This window comes from Carassius carassius, chromosome 11 (genome assembly GCF_963082965.1).
Source record: "Carassius carassius chromosome 11, fCarCar2.1, whole genome shotgun sequence".
In the NCBI taxonomy this organism is placed as follows: domain Eukaryota; kingdom Metazoa; phylum Chordata; class Actinopteri; order Cypriniformes; family Cyprinidae; genus Carassius; species Carassius carassius.
In genome coordinates, this window is record NC_081765.1 from 15886086 (window position 1) to 15907634 (window position 21549).

Sequence of the window (21549 nt, forward strand, 5' to 3'; positions counted from 1 at the left end):
TTATGTATGTCACATGTTTATTCCTGTTTTCCTTATTTGGTCCTTTCTCTTCCTGTCCTCGTTATGTGAATTTAGTTCCAGCTGTGTATAATTAATTAGTTGATTTGTTCCCGATGTGTTCCATTGTGTCATATGTTTAAATAGTGTTCCCTGTTTTGAGGTCTCAGTCTGCTATTAAATGACTTAAATGTCTTTTAGTTTCTGTGTATACCTATTGATGATTAAATGCTTTATCTTGAAGAATTCTCCTGCGTCTTCTCACTCCTTTCCGAGTGTAATGTGACAGAACAGCAGACCCAAAAAGTAAACGGCACCCCTTTCCCCTGCATTTATTGTATTTAAGTATTTAGTTACTTATTATTTAATTATTCAGTTTAGTTTTTTTCCTGCTCGTTCTGTCGCGCTTTAATTGAAGAATGAGCAGTGTTCATATCTGTCATAATCTGTCACATGTTTGTTCCTGTTTTCCTTATTTGGTCGTTCCTGTTCCTGTCCTAGTTATGTGAATTTGTTTCCAGTTGTGTATCATTAATTAATTCATTTGTTCCCAGGTGTGTCCCATTGTGTGATGTGTTTAAATAGTGTTCCCTGTTTGGAGTTTTAGGCCTGCTGTTAAATGTTTTTTAGTTCCTGTGTATGCCTGTTGATGATTAAATGCTATATCTTGAAGAATTCGCCTGCGTCTCCTCACTCTTTACTAGGGATGGGAACCGAAAACCTGTTCGGTTCCCGTTTTGTTCTTGGAAAAGAACCGGAACCGTGAGCAATTTCTAAGTTTCGGTTACAAAAACGGTTCTGGTGCAACACGTGACCAAGCGCTGTGAGCAGCCTTGCGCCTGTGCTCTGAATATTCTGCGTTTCCCGTAAACGTAAAGGATGTCACGAACCGAATAACACACGCCTCCCTGCCTCTTTAATTACTGAGCACATTGATTCCAATGACGCGCATCCACAAACTCGTTGCACTGTCACGACTGTATGTTCACTCGCGCCTTTGATAACTGTGCACATCGTTTTGTCTGACTGTACATCTAATGGCAGCGCGCTGCAACTGTTTGCATTATATTTTGCAATATAATATAAATTGCATTATATTTGTCCCATATTGTCATTAATATACATACTGGCTTCAACTTGGACCACTAAATAAATAGACTGCTATTGTTATGCAAATATGAGGGTTAGATTGAGTGTACAGGTCATCTCAAGAGTGATAACCAAAGTGATAGAAAATATTTATTTTAATGCATTTTAAATGTTTAAAAATGTGGAAACCACTCATTGCATCACACCATCTCCTGACTGCATTATTATTTGTAAAATAGGGACTTTATGGAGAGTGTGTATACATGTTTAAGTTTAACCGTTTATATTTCATTAATTTAGGGAAATTAACAAGTGTCTCAGACCTCAAGGGACTATTTGGCCAACAAGCTTATTCCTGCTTGAAAAGTAACGTGACAGTACACCAATATCATTAGTAATAAAATATAAAAAGCACCCATAGTAATGAAATGAAAAGTGCCCATCCATTAAAAAAAGTGTCTCATACGGCTCCGGGGGGTGAACAAAGGCCTCCTGTAGTTTTTTTTTTTTTTTTAACAAAAATAAGCATATGTAAAATGTAATAATCACTTTAATCTAGCTTGCGCTCACTGTTTAAATGGAAACAGCTCCGGGCGGATGACTTATGGAGGTCGGTGTTGTGCATGCGCCACTCGGATGTGACGAACGTGGAAGCCCAGGGGAGAGATCAAAACAAAGCAATGGTCACTAATTAGAAGTACAAAACGAGGATTTGTAAAGAAGAATCTCAGAGGATTTCGATATAAGCAAACGGGAAACTGGAAGAGCTTGAAAGATCAAAGACAATTTTTAATATAACACCAACTGGATTCGTCTGAAAGAAGAAAGTCTTATAAACCTAGGATGCATTGAGGGTGAGTAATTTATGGCCTAATTTTCATTTTTGGGTGAACTAACCCTTTGAATTTCTAAACTTGCAAACATATAAGTCGTAAAACTAGGCGCAGGTATTCAATAGAGGAGTAATTACTAAGCATATTGTATAACAGCATCAAGCAGTTTATTTAGTAAAATATGTCAGAATACAATGTCAAAGCGTCACAGATTTTAGAACTGTAAAGTGATTCGAGGAGTAACTATTGCTTGTAACATCCAATGCTTTCAATGTTTTCAATGGGAATTTATAAATATATGTTGTGAACCCATATAACTGTCTTCGACTAACATCCTACTGTCATCGGCCTTACATTGACCTACAGAAAATAATTTACCCACATACGTGAGCTTCTGGCACACATGTGATGCAGACAGCTCAGAAAGGAGGGCTCACCTTTAAAGGGGCCACATCTTTTTCACTTGTTACATTTAGCTCAGTTATAGTGAAGAGTTTCATTATTTTTAGTGATAGCACCAATCTGTTATTGTGGTACAGTGGAAATGGGATGGTCTATTTATTATTATGGTATGTATTTTTTTTACTATGCGAGGATGGCCTGTAATCATACTGCAGCACAAAAGAACATAATAATTGTTAATAATTTTACAATTCTTAACCCTTTGACACAGGATTTGAAAATTAAAATCTATATTTGCATTGTTCACACACTTCTGGTGACCCAAAGAGAACAGTTGTAATTTATATGTATAGTACCAGCAGGCTATGTTTAGATTTTATGTTGCAGAAGTTCAAAGAAGAAGTACTAGGGTAAAAAAAAAATATATATATATATATATATATAATGCGGCTATTGAATGCCTTAAATCAAACAGAAAACTTAAATAGACATTTTAAACATATGTAATAAAACACAAATGATTCATGATTAATATTTTAATACTGATTTGACAACACTAATGACGCTTTTACTGTAAATGCTTTTGTGCATGTTTGGACAAACTGAGAGCACAACAGTTAAACTGTCCCACTACACCTCCACAGAACCCACGTGTCCTGAGCTCCTCACCGTCCTCCTCATTCCAGATGAGGTTAGAGATGCAGAAGGTGGCAGCCAGCTGCAGCTTCACATTGGAGTGACCCTGAAATATAGACAACAGAATAAATTACACAAAAGAAAAAAAAGAACTATCCCGCAGGAGAAAGACAAGAAGGGCCAAGAGCAAGGGACAGTGATAAGGGGGAAACAAGCAGAAGCACAAGGACACTATGGTACAGACAACAACAACAACATCTAAAACAAATTCTATGTATTGAAAATTAATGTATTGAATTAATGTATTAAAAAAAGCCCACAAATGAGAAACCAGATGAAAAGACAATGCACTGACCATGTAATATTAAATTTTTTGGAGCATGTAGTCATTGGTCATAATGGGTTCCTTGGCAGTGTTTCCGTCAGCAATGTTGGCCAATATGCATAATGTCTGCAAAAGATGACAAAGCCAAAGTTAAACATCAGCTCTGGGAACTATTCAAATCAATGCTCCTAAACGAATGTTCCGGGTTCCACAGCAGTTATCAGCATTTTTGAGGAAATATAAAGATGTTTCATATATATTTTGAAACTTAATATAGAACACAATTTAAGATACATTTTATAACACAATATTACTGGTTGTAATGTATTTTTAAACAAATAATTGCAGCCTTGATGGGAATAACATTAAACATGTGAACAAAAACACACACAGTTTAATGCACCACAATGTATCACACTCAAAACCTGATAACTGATTTAGAAAGAAATAAAAAAGAAGAAAAGAAAAGGGGAGCAACCAACTGATAGCAAGACAGAAGAGGTAAAGACTTTTTCTATGGCATTTAAGATATGATCAGTTTTACATTCTAAAAAGTAATTTTAAGACCTTGATACTTTTCAAAGACTTCTACAGACACAAAATGCCTGTGGAATATAATAGCTGCTTAAGATGTCTTGCTAGTCTGATTCTGTAAGACCTAGTGAGCACAATGCCATCTTAGTGTGTTTGAGCAGCTCACCTGCTCTTTGACCTCTATGCTGTGTTCTCCCTCCAGGATAAGCGTGACCGCTTGCATGATCTGCTTCCCATGTGAGCTCATGACCAGGGGTGCGTTCTCCGAAACTACCTTAACGCTACGTCGTTCTTAAGTTGTACCTTAAGAAGTACCTTATCGTTAATACGTGGTTTCCGAAACCTTCTTAGTTAAGTATACCTTCTGTAAGTCATGCGTTCGTAAGGTTGGTCTGGAGCGCTCTTAGCTATACCTGCTTATCGCTGCTTACGGTTCATACCGCTAGTGGCCACCACTACGCAAAAAGATTTTTTACATCGCAGTTTAATTACACATAGAAAATTTTATATAATTTTATTTAACTTTTAATATAAAATCTGATTTAGAATTAAAATTACATTTTTACTTTACTTTAAAATTATACACATAAAATACTTAAGTTGTTATAGCCTACACCCAGTGTATGGAAGTGTTTTCATTAATAAAGTTTCCATACACTAATGGTTGTTAGCTTTTTTAATTACTATCCTAAGGCACATCAGCTGGCGAACCATTTGACAGAAAAGGCTTAGGAGTCTATATAAAGAAAGATGAGTTTACACAAACTTTATAGCTATGGCAGCGAGACAGCGAGTACTTGTTTTAAATCAAAGACGGCGGCGTCCGCGGAGCCAGTTAGTGTATGTCAACTACTTTATAAGAGAACATTTTAGTCCACTGACTACCATGTCAGAAGAGACCATTGTAAAAAAAATTTGCCTGCCACGGGAGCAAATTCTGCAGCTCTTGCATCTTGTTGGCCCAGATTTGTCAAGACAAACTCGACGGAGCTACCCCCTCAGCCCCGAAATTCAGCTGCTGGCGGCTCTTCGTTTTTATGCTGTGGGGAGTTTTCTGGAGGTTGTTGGGGATGGATATGGGCTGAGTAAGACCTCAGTGTGGCTGGGCGATCTCTTTTTGCGGATTTTTTTCCCCGACATAGTGAATGTCGGTATGTCTCTCATGTTTGCGCTTTTATTGAGGAAATCATCCAATTACACAAATGAGCGATTTACGCCAATAATGTGATACGGCTGGTGGATAATCAGCATACGTTGTGGAGAACATTAACACACTTATGGCCGTGAGGGTTTGGGATTGTACACTTGCTAAATTATAAACACATACTCATATTTATTTCTGCATGTACGTATTTCAATAAGCCCCGATAAATGCAGTTTGTACTATTTCTAAAACGCTTCTTTATAAAGAACATTGTTTTCTCAATACTTTACCTATACCGCTGTGAAGGAAAGAGCGCACAATCGATCATCGAGGCGTCGATATCAACCTATTCAGCGCCTCCACCATGGACAGCAACTGCTAAGGTCGAACTTAAGAAGGTTTACCTTAAGCTACATCCTAAGGTATAGTTCGGAGAACACACGTAGCAAAGGTATACCTGTAGTTAAGGTGTACCTTTTGAGTATTCGTAGCGCGCTAAGAGACAACGTTATCGGAGAACGCACCCCAGATGACTATGAAACAGCTCTATAAGGTGCCATTTGAGAGGAACAGTGAAAGAGTCAAGGCGTTGCAGTACCAGTATGTCCAGGTAAACCATTGGTGTGCACTTAGTGAGTTTTCCTGTTTTTCTAAGATGCCTGTATTACTTTACTGTAAGTTTCAGAAACCCATAAGAAAATACATTTACTGTTACATTTTTTTCTGTGTTTCTTCATAGAGAATCATGGAGTTAGAAGTAAATGAAATGACCCACATTCTTGTTTTTGTGGACGAGGCTGGGTTTAATCTGTCCAAAGGCCGGTGTAGCAAAAATGACTCGAACCAGACAAATTAAAGAGTCGATCAGGGCTGTGGTTGAAACATGAGCCAAATTCCTCAGTAAGGCAACAGGAAGTCATGAAACATTCTGTGCCACAAGTCCCAAGCAAGATGACCAACCAACCCTTTCACTGAACAGCTTTCAACATTAACACCACTAGAACAATTATTGACAATTTCAATTTAGAGAAGAGATTGTCAAATTTGTTGTTCGTATTTGATAAACCCATGAGAGTACTACACAAGTTCCATTGACTTCCCCCAGCAGAACCAGACTGAAATTCCTAGGGGGGGGGGGCTTTGAACCTCTGGTCTCCACAGAAATCTTTGTCAAGAGAATGGCAAAGAAACTGTCTTTTCTACATATATATGGACCAAAATGAACTCAAAAGGACTTATAAATGAATATCAGTCCATCGCTTCACTCCATATTCATTTATGTGTAACCCACACATTTGACTATCATGTTATAATCACTTTTTGTGTATGTCTTTTAATAACTATGGGATAGCTTAAGGATTCATAATTATGTTTGGTATGTGTGTGATTGAATCTGCTTGCTTGAAATAGTCCTGACCATCAGTTATTTGTCAAATGTATCATATTCTTGTTATAGGAATCATGTCCAAAATTATACCCTGCAAGAGCGGGAAAATTCGGACCACATGCTTGACAAGATAACATGATTTATGATACCCCTGAGCCAAGACAATATCTGATTGGTCAAGACAACATTTGAGGTGTGGCCAACAGGCCAGTTTAAATACTTAGGACACCATAAAATCTTGCTTTTTAGTTGTTAGCTTTGCTTCTGCTACTAGTCATGCCTGCTTTTAGCTTCTAGCTTTGCTCTGCTATTAGTCATGTATGCTTTTAGTTTTAGCTCTGCTTTTGCTATCAGTCATGCCAGCTTTTAGTATGATTTTAGTTTGCTTTTAGCTTTGCTTCTTAGCTTTAGCTTTTAGCCATGCTGTTTGTCATCACTGTTCTTTGAGCGCGGTTCCAGCGTGCTTCAGCCTGCACGCCTGCACGCCTGCTGCTACTTAGCCACGATGAGAAGAAACACCACCTAGTCTCATCAAACTTTACTTCTTTTCTTTTCCGTTTGAGAGTTTCGTGTTCTGAGTTAAGTTTTGTAACGTCGAGTTCAACTTCAACCATCCACACAACTCTGCATCTTCAGCCAACGCCCAACCACGGGCTTCCCAAGACGTCACTTCAACGACTACTGAACTTCCAGCCAATCAGCGACATCGGGATACCCCTTTCAACGACAACAAAGGGGACTCCCTTTTCACAGGAGACACAAATAACTTTACCTCCAGACTGTGACCTTTACTGGTGTATCTAATATAATTTTAACCTCATTGAGGAACTCAATGCAAGGGTTAATTAAGTGATTGATGGCTGTTCATGTCTATGCAATTTAACGTATTGCTGTAAACTTGGGATTCCACATTTCCATTCTCTTAAACTCATCTTTCCCTAACTTTCGATCTTCCTGCAACTTGTGTGAATGTGTGAGTGCGTGCGTTTATGTGTTAGATTAGTTTATATGTCTTAGATTTATCTAATAAAGCCTTATTCATATTGAAAAGAGAAGTATCTTGTGTTTTGTGCTTACAAGTTAATGTCTTAAACTGCCGATCTTGTTACTGTGCTAATTGATAGTGTTTTCACTATACTTTGGATATTAATATCCAGTGCAGATTTGATGTTAAACGGCTCGTTCAGTGAATCGCAGGGCGTCTCAGTGATCAGCCGTGAAACAGTGATTCTGTTCAAATTCCCTTTAAAATCTTGAATGATTCCCTTTGAGCTAAATTGACCTGTTTCCTTTACACTGGAGACGTGGTCGCAATCTCATTGGACACCGAGCCACAATTGACACACCAGGCCAACGTGGGGCTAATATTACAATGTGTGCTGCCATTTCAGAGAACGGTGTGAGCACACATATTCCACACATTGGGCCCTATAATACCCAACTTCTCCTGGCCTTCCTAAATGCACTTTACAGAGACCTGATTCCAGAACAAGAAAGAGGTTTAGTTAGACCACATTTGCCTAATTATGTTGTTGTCTGGGATAATGGCAGCTTCCACCGAACCAACAGTGTTAGGGACTGGTTTGTTGCACATGAAAGGATAACATACTCTCCATTCCTAAATTCAATAGAAGAGTTTTTTTTCAGCATGGAGGTGGAAAGTGTATGATCATAGACCGCAAAAGATTTTTTCCACGGTGTGTGGCAATGGAAAACATCAGATGTGATATTGATGAAAATCTTTGGCCTGACCAACGTGAGCGACAAGATATCCACCAAGAATAATTTTTTTTTTTTTTTTTCCCATGAATGTTATTTGTTGTTTGTGTATTTGTGGTAATACACAAATATGAAATGTAAAGTGAAATCTTGTTACTCTTGTCAGTTACTTTACATGTACAGTAAATACACTTGTATTGTGTATATACACATGAAGTACAAAAATAAACACTGTAAAAATACAAATGTTCATAGACTTTTTTTTGTACATACTATTGACTTTTCTCAACAAATATGAGATTTTTGTTTAAACCCTTAATTTTCATGGTTGACTGTTGTGGTGAAAAAACAACTAAACATTTTGACGAGTGTGGGTCACACAATGACAAAAATACTTTAGATTTTGGTGGCCTTGGCCAAATTATTGACACAATAACTAGGTTTTGAAGCATGAATTAAATGTTTTGGGAGCTGACATGCTATAAAGTTTTGAAGTTCCTGCAAACAGTTGTGACATTTGTACTCACAGTTTAGAGAATGTTAAGACTGTTTCGAAAAATGTGCCAAAGCAATTGAGAAAAACGGTAAAACATTGTTCACAAATCTGTCTAGATCTGTGTTAGTGAGCACTTCTCCTTTGCCAAGATTATTCATCCACCTCACAGGTGTGGCATATCAAGGTGTTATTACACAGGTGTGTCTTAGACTGGTCACAATAAAAGGCCACTCTAAAATGTGCAGTTTAACTGTATACTATATGTTAACTATATTTCAGAGAAATAGGCCTATATATATATATATATATATATATATATATATATATATATATATATATATATATATATATATATATATATATATATAGTATATGTACACACACACACACACACACACACACACACACACACACACACACACACATATATATACATATATATTCCCTTCCATTGTCTAACAAGTCAAACTTATGGCCTTTCTGTAAAACACACACACTAATTGTCTTTCCCTGTCTTTGGCAGCATATAGACCAGGGGTGCGTTCTCCGATAACGTTGTCTCTTAGCGCGCTACGAATACTCAAAAGGTACACCTTAACTACAGGTATACCTTTGCTACGTGTGTTCTCCGAACTATACCTTAGGATGTAGCTTAAGGTAAACCTTCTTAAGTTCGACCTTAGCAGTTGCTGTCCATGGTGGAGGCGCTGAATAGGTTGATATCGATGCCTCGATGATCGATTGTGCGCTCTTTCCTTCACAGCGGTATAGGTAAAGTATTGAGAAAACAATGTTCTTTATAAAGAAGCGTTTTAGAAATAGTACAAACTGCATTTATCGGGGCTTATTGAAATACGTACATGCAGAAATAAATATGAGTATGTGTTTATAATTTAGCAAGTGTACAATCCCAAACCCTCACGGCCATAAGTGTGTTAATGTTCTCCACAACGTATGCTGATTATCCACCAGCCGTATCACATTATTGGCGTAAATCGCTCATTTGTGTAATTGGATGATTTCCTCAATAAAAGCGCAAACATGAGAGACATACCGACATTCACTATGTCGGGGAAAAAAGTCCGCAAAAAGAGATCGCCCAGCCACACTGAGGTCTTACTCAGCCCATATCCATCCCCAACAACCTCCAGAAAACTCCCCACAGCATAAAAACGAAGAGCCGCCAGCAGCTGAATTTCGGGGCTGAGGGGGTAGCTCCGTCGAGTTTGTCTTGACAAATCTGGGCCAACAAGATGCAAGAGCTGCAGAATTTGCTCCCGTGGCAGGCAAATTTTTTTTACAATGGTCTCTTCTGACATGGTAGTCAGTGGACTAAAATGTTCTCTTATAAAGTAGTTGACATACACTAACTGGCTCCGCGGACGCCGCCGTCTTTGATTTAAAACAAGTACTCGCTGTCTCGCTGCCATAGCTATAAAGTTTGTGTAAACTCATCTTTCTTTATATAGACTCCTAAGCCTTTTCTGTCAAATGGTTCGCCAGCTGATGTGCCTTAGGATAGTAATTAAAAAAGCTAACAACCATTAGTGTATGGAAACTTTATTAATGAAAACACTTCCATACACTGGGTGTAGGCTATAACAACTTAAGTATTTTATGTGTATAATTTTAAAGTAAAGTAAAAATGTAATTTTAATTCTAAATCAGATTTTATATTAAAAGTTCATATAAAATTTTCTATGTGTAATTAAACTGCGATGTAAAAAATCTTTTTGCGTAGTGGTGGCCACTAGCGGTATGAACCGTAAGCAGCGATAAGGTATAGCTAAGAGCGCTCCAGACCAACCTTACGAACGCATGACTTACAGAAGGTATACTTAACTAAGAAGGTTTCGGAAACCACGTATTAACGATAAGGTACTTCTTAAGGTACAACTTAAGAACGACGTAGCGTTAAGGTAGTTTCGGAGAACGCACCCCAGATGTCTTTTTAAAACTCTGTTTATGGTGGAAATGCTGACAGAATTTATATTTGCAAAGACATTATTGTCATTTATGATTGCACTTTGGATCTCTCTTAGCCTGATGGAATTGTAAGCTATGACCATGTTGCAAATTTCTTGTTCTTGCAGTTGGTTAAATACTGCTGCTCTGCCACCAGCGCGAGGTTGTCGTGCAGTTCTATAGAATAAACAAATAGACTTGCATTTACCTTTACAATATTGTTGTTTATACTGTAAAAATACTTTACATACTGTAAAAAAAAAACATATTTACCTGTTTTCCCTACGAATTGATGACACTGTGGACCTGTTTACATTAGGCCGTACTCTTCGACCAGCCTCTTCCATTGTAAAACCATGATTTATGACATGATCCACAAGTGTGGTTTCTGATTCCATCAGAGACTCTTCCTCGATTATTTCTTCCTCTACCACCACCACGTGTTCTTACACACCTTCCAATTGCTCTTCCACGAGCATGTTGCTGCAGTTCAGGGTTGTGAACATCCTCCATTCTCAAAAACCTCTACAGCAGTGATTGTGCTGTGGGCAATCTACATATATATATATATATATATATATACTCCCAAAGTTGATTGGTTAAATGGTTAAATGGTTGATTCATACTAGAGGTAATTTGCAATTAGATTGCGAATGCAATTACAGGTCATGTGCCAATTTAGCAGACATTACAAATAATGTCAATGTCACATTTTAGAATATACATGTTACGGATCACTCGGAGACAGAGGAGTAACAGATGAAAGATGTAGTTTATTAAATGGACACAAGCAGAGGAGCGGGAAGTAAGGAGTGGATGGGTGCTGGGATCCGTGCCGGGAAGGAGGGTACTACACACACGCACCGTGGGGTCTTTGGGAGGATCTTGGAGGTAATCCTTGGAGAGAAGACGGAAGAAGAGACTTCGGAGGTTATCCTTGGAGAGAAGGTAAAGAGGAGTTAGTCCTAATAGTTAGCGCAGGAATGATCTTGTCGCGAACGTGACCGGACAATGACTGAGTGCGTGTGTGTGGCTTTTGTGGTGCTGAGGTGGATGAAGGTGATGCGGATCAGGTGGTGGTGATTAGTACTCAGGTGAGGGTGTGCTTCGTGATTGTGTGGAGGAGGAACCTGGCGTGTTTGTGACAGTACCCCCCTCCCCAGGGCCCGCTCCTGAGGGCCGGGGACCCCGACGTCGTGGTGGGCGTCCTCTACCCCTGGGAGCTGGTCAGTTGGGGTGTCTTGAGTGGAAGGAATCCAGCAAGGAGGGGTCCAAGATGTCGTTGCGTGGGACCCAGGAGCGTTCCTCTGGACCGTAGCCTTCCCAGTCCACTAGATACTCAAGCGGCCCACCACGCCGCCGGGAGTCCAGGATGTCCTTGACCGAGTAGGCTGCGCCGTCATCTAGGAGGAGAGGAGCGGGGGCTTCCGTCTCGCCAGGTTCTGTGGAGGGAAGAACAGAAGGATGGTGAGGTTTCAGGAGTGAGACATGGAATGTGGGGTGAATCCGGTACTCGGGAGGAAGTTGCAGTTTGTAGGTGACCGGATTGATCTGCTGAGTGATAGTGAATGGGCCAATGAATCTGGGACTAAGCTTGCGGCAGGGTAGACGCAGGCGGATGTCCCGGGTAGACAGCCAGACCTTCTGACCGGGTTGGTACTGGGGAGCCTCGGAACGGCGAAGGTCGGCTGCCGTCCTGCGTCTACGGAGCGTGATGAGGCCCTGAAGGACCTTTTCAACGACTGCCTGGATGACCCTTTACCTGGGTGGGAGATGAAAGGCTGGCGATACTGGACTTTTGGGGGTTCACCAGTTACCTACAGCATTGATCTCGCTGGGATGACTCAGCCACACCTGTCTCTCTCGGTGGGATGGCCGACTCTAGACCGGGGTCTACAGACAGTAGGACCGCCAGCCCAGCACCACTGCACAATATGACCGCCAGCCCAGCGCCACAGCACAAGGTGGTCGCCAGCCCAGCGCCACGGCGCAAGATGGCCGCCAGCCCAGCGCCATCGCGCAAGATGGCCGCCAGCCCAGCGCCACAGCCCAAGATGGCCACCGGCCCAGCGCCAAAGCCCAAGATGGCCGCTGGCCCAGCGCCACAACCCAAGATGGCCGCCGGCCCAGCGCCACAGCCCAAGATGGCCGCCGGTTCAGTGCCACTGCCCAGGATGAGTCGAGTCAGGTTCCCGTTGACCCTACAGAGTCGAGTCAGGTTCCCGTTGACCCCCCAGAGTCGAGTCAGGTTCCCGTTGACCCCCCAGAGTCAAGTCAGGTTCCCGTTGACCCCCCCCAGAGTCGAGTCAGGTTCCCGTTGACCCCCCAGAGTCGAGTCAGGTTCCTGTTGACACTCCAGAGTCAGGTCAAGTCACCGTGGACACTCCAGAGTCAGGTCAAGTCACTGTGGACACTCCAGAGTCAGGTCAAGTCACCATTGACACTCCAGAGTCAGGTAAAGTCACCGTTGACACTCCAGAGTCAGGTCAAGTCACCGTTGACACTTCAGAGTCAGGTCAAGTCACCGTTGACACTCCAGAGTCAGGTCAAGTCACCGTTGACACTCCAGAATCAGGTCAAGTCACCGTTGACACTCCAGAGTCAGGTCAAGTCACCATTGACACTCCAGAATCAGGTCAATTCACCGTTGACACTCCAGAGTCAGGTCAAGTCACCGTTGACACTCATGAGTTAAGCACTACCACAGGTAGACCTCAGGAGTCAAGTCAAGTAACTGGTGATCTTCAAGGACAGAGTCAAGTCACCAATGATCTTCATGGGCAAAGTCAAGTCACCAGTGTTCTTCATGGGCAAGGTCAAGTCACCGACTATCTTCATGGGCAAAGGCAAGTCACCATTGATCTTCATGAGCAAATGCGAGTCATCATTGATCTTCATGAGCAGAGTCAGGTCACCAATGATCTTCATGAGCAGAGTCAGGTCACCAATGATCCTCATGAGCAGAGTCAAGTCACCAATGATCTTTATGAGCAGAGTCAAGTCACCATTGATCTTCCTGAATCCAGTCTAAACTCTGCGGAACTACCAGAGCTTCTCCACGTCTCTGCTGAACTACCAAAGCCTCTCCACGTCTCTGCTGAACTACCAGAGCCTCTCCACGTCTCAGCCAAGCTCTCTGAGCGCTCGACTGATCCTGTCGTGGCCACGGAGGCCACCCTTAACATGTTCATTTTCTCTGTTTCAGACTTGCCTATCCAGACTTGCTCTCATGTATCATCGATCCCACTGTAGTGGTCTTCTGCGCCGCCCTGGTGGGCTTCTGTCTCGACCGCACGGCTGTGGTGGTCTTCTGCGCCGCCCTGGTGGGCTTCTGTCTCAACCGCACGGATGTGGTGGTCTTCTGCGCCGCCCTGGTGGGCTTCTGTCTCGACCGCACGGAGGTGGTGGTCTTCTGCGCCGCCCTGGTGGGCTTCTGTCTCGACCGCAGGGATGTGGTGATCTTCTGCGCCGCCCTGGTGGGCTTCTGTCTCGACCGCACGGTTGTGGTGGTCTTCTGCGCCGCCCTGGTGGTCTTCCGTTTCGACCGCACGGAGGTTGTGGTCTTCTGCGCCGCCCTGGTGGGCTTCTGTCTCGACCGCACGAATGTGGTGGTCTTCTGCGCCGCCCTGGTGAGCTCCTGTCTCGACCGCACGGCTGTGGTGGTCTTCTGCGCCGCCCTGGTGGGCTTCTGTATCGACCGCACGGCTGTGGTGGGCTTCTGTTTCGACCGCACGGATGTGGTGGTCTTCTGCGCCGCCCTGGTGGGTTTCTGACTCAACCGCATGGCTCCAGTTCCACCTTGCTCCACCCTGGATTACTGCCCTGTCGGTTCGGCCCTGGGCCACTGAACTTTCTATCCTTCCTAGACTTGTGTTTTGTTGTTGTTTTGTTTTGTTTTGTTTTTTGCACTTTTCTCTCTGTTTCCCTCTATGGACCTTGGGTTCAGGTGGAGCATCTGGTAGCTGCTCCGTGGAGGAGGGGGTAATGTCACGCTGTCTGGTCTCTGTTTCCCTGGGTGTCCACTAGTGGTCTCACTTCCCCATAGGCACCTCACCACAGGCACTACAATTCCCACAAAGCCTTGTCCCTTCATCACAGTAATTGGACTCCTGTTAATTGCACTCAGGTGTCTTCACTTGATAGTCATTACCCTGCCTATATAATCCTAGTCCTTGAGTTCCTGTTCTTGTTCCTGTTTGTTTGTTTGTTTCTGTTTGGATTGATGTTGGTTACGACCCCGGCTTGTTTTTGACTCTGATTTGGATTACCCTTAATAAACCACACTGCACTTGGATCTTCTTTCTCCTGTGTTCCCATACGTGACAGTATGCTCATTTACTGTACATGTACTAAATGAACCAAAACTGAGAGACCATTTTGAAGGCTCATGTTTTGAGTTGATTAGCTGATTGGCATGTCACCATACAGTATTCTAATTTGTTGAGAGAGTGAATTGGTGGGTTTTTGTTATGTGTGGGCCAAAATCAAGGTCAAGGTCAGTTTATTTATATAGCACATTTAAAAACAGCTAGTGTATGCCAAAGTGCTGTACATATACAAATTAAGTAAATACCAATGCTAAAATCATCACAGTTAAAAGAACCAAAGACTTAAACTACTTTAGTCGGTGTGCATTGAATTTATTTAATAAACGAGTTTCACAATTTGAGTTGAATTACTGAAATAAATGAACTTTTCCATGACATGCTAATTTATTGAGATGGACCTATAATACAGAAATAGCTTACTACAGGCATTTAATCGGGGGTTAAATGGGATTTGTTATATGGGGATGGGGGTACTGTGGTTTTAGGTTTAAGAGTGGTTCATATGTGTATGTTAAGCCTACAAAATCTTATATCAATGGATAAACTGTAAAATATAACAAGTTGAAAGAGTCCCCTGCTATGACAATTGCTGATCAAAATCATTCTTGATGCTGGCAGTGTGTAAAGCTTCATCTGTCTGCAGGATTTTTTCAATCAAATATAAGACTTGTTAAGACCTTTTTTAAAACCTTCAATAATTAGTTTAAAAATAAAAATTCATATTAGCAGAGTAGGGCAGTGTCTATGGTAACATGTTAAACTGTAAAAATGACTATAAAATCATGATTTACAAGAAATTATTTTTAAATAAGGGGATGAGTCATAAACAATTATTTTTATTTAAAACTGGGTTATATGGGTGGATGGACACAAAGCAGCGCTGCTCTCATAAACAAAATCAGAATGCCATCAAATCTTTTCTGAGTACAGTCGGTTCCCTTCAGACATTCATTCATACAAATCACCCGCGCCTCATCATTGCTTGAATTAGTAAGATAAAGAAGAAAGGTGTCTAAAAGTATAGCCTGTACTGTTGAAATTGTACAAGGAAACTTCACTGACGAGTTACCAGCGCAAGCCCCGGCCCAAATTAACCCCTGCATTTAATTAAGTGATGAATGTAAAAATAAAATACTGCACAATCTTCACTGTATGTATTAAATATAAAGGATTTTTATTAGTTAGTGAAGTTAGTTATTCAGTCAAGAGCAATGAGTGATTTTCCCTTTTTCAAAAAAAAAAAAAAAAAAATATATATATATATATATTTTTTTTTTCTTTTCTTTATTTTCATGACTACGAAAATTGTAGAGTCACACTGAAGGCATCAAGGGCTATTTGACCAAGAAGGAGAGTGATGGGGTGCTGCGCCAGATGACCTGGCCTCCACAGTCACGGACCTGAACCCAGTTGCTTCACACTTTTTTGTTATGTATATAATTCCATATATATATATATATATATATATATATATATATATATATATATATATATATATATATATATATATATATAAATATTATTATTATTTTATTTTATTTTTTTTCAGTTAATAAATGTAGCTCTTGATGATGTGGAAAATTTCACTTATCTTGGATCTACCGTGACATGCAATAATATCCTAGATGATGAGATTTCAATCATGTTGGGGAAAGAAGGCTCTACTTTTGGCAGTTTGAAAAATTGTCAGTGGCAGAAAAAGCATCTATCTGTCTGCACCAAAGGAAGAATGTAAAAAGCATGTGTTCTCAGCATCCTGTTGTATGGCTGAATGGAAATGTGCTGAATGGAGGGTTGATCTAAACAGAGGAAAGGCTCAAAACCATGTTAATAACCTCCAGCAGCTAAAAGAACGTTGCCTGAAATCCAATTTACAAACATGATCTACTGTATGCTATCCAATAAATGTCTGTGGCTTATTGTCACCTGCATTGTCACTTGCAACTAAAGCACGCCATTAATTTAACTACTCGTGTAAATATTATTCACATCAATGATTTTCAAGACAGAATGTTTAGTGTTTTAAAGGAATTATTTTATTAGTATAAACTCTAGTACCAGGAGTCCATGATGCGTCTCATGCTCATGAATCTCATGCCACCCATATTGCTGAAGCTCCTGTACTCTCCAGGCCTGAAGTACCACATCTTGCCTCTGTAGTGGGGCTGCTCATACATGAGCCAGTGGCCGTCCATCACATGGCAGGACTGGCAGTGAGGCATGCGGTAACGGTCCATGATACTGTCACAGTCATCCATCATCTCGTACATCTGACCCATGAAGTTCTCCCTCTCGTAGATCCTCGTTCTGTAGGATCCCCTGTGCTGTAATGGAAGAAAAGTAAGTTATGTATAAATCAATCATGAAGTATCATCACATGTAACCATATATTTTCAGCAACTGTCTAGGTCTGTTTCTCACAGATCATCATTCTGAAAGAATGTTGCTTTTCATGCTGAAGGATTTCATCATTTCATTTGATGGTTGAAATAAATTTAGGACTATTGTAAATAAATAAATACTTCAACAGGTTCATGGAGCTCACCATAGGGATCATACGACAGGACCTGATGCAGTTGCTCATTCCAAACATAGACATGTAATCAGCATATTCGCCCCTCCTAAAGAAATACTGATTTCCCATGTAGTTGGGTTGATCGTACATCATCCAGCATCCACTGTGCACTCTGCAAGAGTGACAGCGGCTCATGTAAGAGGAGAAATCGGCACAGTCGCTCATACAGTCATAAGAGCGACCCTGGAAGTTCCTGTCCTCATAAAAGGTGACCTGAAAATACAGAATAAATATTTTAAGTAATTTAACAAATCAAATATTTTTGGAGTCAAGCTGTGTGGAAATTGGTACTGGAACAAGGTTTACCTTCATGGTTGCGCTGGCTGATTCTCAGTAGTTCCACAAAGGAGAAACTGAAGCTGATTCTGCTCATCGGCTGACTGCTATCACCTGTGCTTTTATACTAGACCAAGACTAAAGACTGCACAGCCTCTATTGTTATTCAATTCATGACTGTGCAAGTTGATTTAGAGGCCATTCTAGTTAAAGCTTTGTATGTAGTGTTTACTTTATTCAATCTATAGCATTTCTAAAGTGTTTGTTGCTCAAATTAAAGAGTATAAAATATAAAAAACTAAATAAAGAGCTTTCATTCTAAGAAATTGTTTTGTTCAAGATTTACAGATTCTGACTGTGTGGATTTGGTTTGATTTTGCTTTTTAGAATATGAAATACTGAGAAAAAAAAGAGTTTACAAAAGAGTTTTCATAGATTGTTTACAGATTGTTTGTTGCTTCAGATTCAAACGTTCTGGCTATGTGGATTTGGATTGATTTGTTTTTTATTGGAGTTTTTATGCTTATAGGTGTTACCTTATGATTTCACTCTCCATGTAAAATATTGGGAATGTAGAACACAATAAGGTGAAGAACACATATTCTTGTGTGGCCCGGTATTATAAAGTACACTGTATTTATGCAGTCTAATAACTCGTCTGGTGCATATAACTGGAAATCACTTACTTGATTTGGTATTGATTTTATTTTCAAATACTTAAGCACTTTCAGAGACAGATTTTATTTTTTTATTTGTTTGCTCTTGTAATGTGTTTCTTTGTTTGTTATTACTTTATATATGATTGCATGTTTAGAAGCTAAATTAAGTAACAGTAGTTAATAATTCTTAATATAAAATTGTTTTGATTTACTTTTAATTTGTAATTATGTCCTAAATGTACTTAAAGTAGTAATTTCATAAAATTCAACAAACAAATTTGATATTCATAGTCTGTAAAAAAAAAAAAAAAAAATTGTTTTAGAATTGGATTGTGATTCCCAGAATCAGCATCAAATCCTTTTTTCCATTCCAGGACAATAAATGTGTGGGCAAGAAATATATTTGGTCTGAAATCATAGATATTTCGCTAACACTTTATAATAACTTCCATTTATAAATCATTAACAAACATTATATAATGCTTAACAAATAATTCGTTATTATATATTCACACAGATGAGACAATATTGTAAATGTTTTCTAATGAACTTTCTAAACCTTACCTAATAATTAACATATGAATATTTAAGGTAAATTGAAATGCTTACAAATGTCAGTACATTTTCAGTTCATATGATCTTTATTTGTTGATATTTGTTTGCTGTGTAGACCTCTATTTACACATCTTAACAAATAGTCTATTAACTATGTGTTCATATTTTTATGCAGTATGCATTCTACATTTGCAAAGGTTTAAAAATGTTTATTAATCATTAATACCTTTATGAGCAGTCATCTCAATGGCAAAAATTGTCCTGAAAGACCTGAATTTACCCTATCCACACATCTTTACTAATCATTTATCAATAATTTGTAAAGAATTTTCCAGTAGCCAACCTAAAGTTGAAACTATTCATCATTTGTAAATCGTATTGTATATATAACCGTATTTTATAAACGATTACTAATCATTTAGTATATTTATGGGCATTGGGCTTTTATCTATAATGTAACAAGGTTTGTGTAAAGGGTGGCTGGTTAAGTTTAGCTAAATTCAATTTTCAATCCAAGTTTATTTGTATAGCGCTTTTTACAATACAAATCATTGCAAAGCAACTTTAAAGAAAATTAAGTTTAATTAACAGCAATTATAAGTGATTGCATAGTAAGTAGCAATATTTGTTAGTTCTGTATGTTGTTTCAGGGTTAGCATCATCTGAGGCCCTCTGAGAGGTTTGCATCATCTCTTCTCAGGTGTTCTGGATCCAGACTGAAGCTTGTGTAAATCCTAGTTACCCCGTGGCAAAACAGAGAAACAAATAGACACATAATTAGCATAGCTGCTGTTCCGACAAAGTAAAATTAATTAGTTTAACCCAAGCTAAAGAATAATAATGCGCATTTGATCAGATACAACTGCAGTCACAAATTATGAGATGCATTATTCGAATGCTTAGCGAAAGAGATATGTTTTTAATCTAGATTTAAACAGAGAGAGTGTGTTTCAACACCAAACATTATCAGGAAAGGTATTCCAGAGTTTGGGAGCCAAATGTGAAAAAGCTCTACCTCCTTTAGTGGACTTTGCTATCCTAGGAACTATCAAAAGTCCAGTGTAGTGTTTTGTGACATTAGGGAGTGTGATGGATTGTAATGTGGTATAAGGCTAGTTATGTATGCAGGAGCTAAACCATTAAGGGCCTTATAGGTCACTAATAATAATTTGTAACTGATATGGAACTTAATAGGTAGCCAGTGCAGAGATTGTAAAATTGGGGTAATATGATCATATTTTCTTGACCTGGTAAGGACTCTAGCTGCTGCATTTTGGACTACATGTAGCTTGTTTATTGAAGATGCAGGACAGCAAACTAGAAGTGCATTACAATAGTCCATTCTACAGGTCATGAATGCATGAAATGCTTGTGTTACAACCCTTAAAATGATCTAGGGAACAGTCCGCAAAACTTAAACTTGTTTTCTACTACTGGGTATAAAGGATAAGCAGAATGAACCAAGGAAACCTTTAGAATAACATTAATTTGTTTATTAACCAGAAACCAGAACCACAAAGCAGCATGTGTGAGCTATTTACACTGCACAAGGAAAAATAAATAAAAACTAATGAAGGAAAATTATACAATTTGAATTATGGGAAAGTGGTGTCAAAACAAAGAAATAAATTCCCCAACCTAAAAATATATAAATAAATAAGTAAATAAATACATAAATTAATAAATGCATCTAAAGTGCACACACACCTGGAGCAGTGGGCCCAGGGAGCAGTTGGGGGTTGTGGTATTAAAGGTTGGAGTGAGCACTGTACATTCACTCCCCCCACCTACACTCCCTGTCGGTACAAGACTCAAACCTGCAACCTTTGGGTTAACAGTCTGACTGTCTAACTATTAGGCCATGACTTCCCCCATATATCATAAATATATGATACATATTATATAAAGAAAATACTTGTTCATTTATAAAAAAAAAACTGTTCACTTATAATAATCAAATTGTCCCAAGTGCACATATGACCCCTTAACCAATCCTTAAACCTACCCATACCACCAAACCTGTACCTAACCTTACCCGTATCACACCTCAATAGCAGCAAAATGTTGTGCATGAATACACGCTTTTAATAATTTTATAACATCTGTTAAATTCATTTGTATATTTATTGTAAGTGCTTGTAAGATTTACTGTTAAGTGCTTGATCATATGGAAATTGAAAGTTTAATGAGATTTTTAAGCATTTTAGTTTACATGTTTAATAAGTTTATTACCAAACTTTAACAAGCAAATAATCTTATGTTTCTAACTCTTTGAATATATACTAACTAATGATCCATTAAGCATTAAATAATGTTTCTTAATGATTTATTTAAAAATTGAAAGTTATTGTGAAGTGTTACTGATGTTTCCTAATCTAGAGAGAGAGAGAGAGAGAAAAAAAGATTTAAAAAAAAATGTACTTACTTATGTGTTCATTTTATTTTAATGTCTAATGTTTCCTATCAGTGATTTCTGAGTAATGTCTAGTCCACACTATACATGTTTGGAAATAGTTTTAGGAAATTTGGGAACTAAAGATAATACTAAACATTTCTATGGACAACTTGCAGAGTGTTTTGTGTATTTTGTTTTTGTTATTAGTTGCATTAATGATTTTCAAGACAATGC

The 21549-nt window shown here is 39.3% G+C and overlaps 1 protein-coding gene and 1 long non-coding RNA gene across 2 annotated transcripts; both read right to left on the reverse strand.

Annotated features, from left to right (window-relative positions):
* Nucleotides 1–2779: 2779 nt before the first annotated feature.
* On the reverse strand, nt 2780–4064 carry LOC132152877 (uncharacterized). Its single transcript, XR_009436593.1, has 3 exons — nt 3983–4064; nt 3313–3408; nt 2780–3063 (listed from the first exon to the last, which is right to left on the reverse strand). It is a non-coding gene; the product is annotated as an uncharacterized LOC132152877 (long non-coding RNA).
* A 12804-nt stretch (nt 4065–16868) lies between these two features.
* LOC132152870 (gamma-crystallin M2-like) lies at nt 16869–17850 on the reverse strand. Its single transcript, XM_059561808.1, has 3 exons — nt 17737–17850; nt 17401–17643; nt 16869–17179 (listed from the first exon to the last, which is right to left on the reverse strand). The coding sequence occupies exons 1-3, from the start codon at nt 17740–17742 to the stop codon at nt 16907–16909; spliced, it is 522 nt and encodes a 173-aa protein (XP_059417791.1). The 5' UTR covers nt 17743–17850; the 3' UTR covers nt 16869–16906.
* Nucleotides 17851–21549: the final 3699 nt, after the last annotated feature.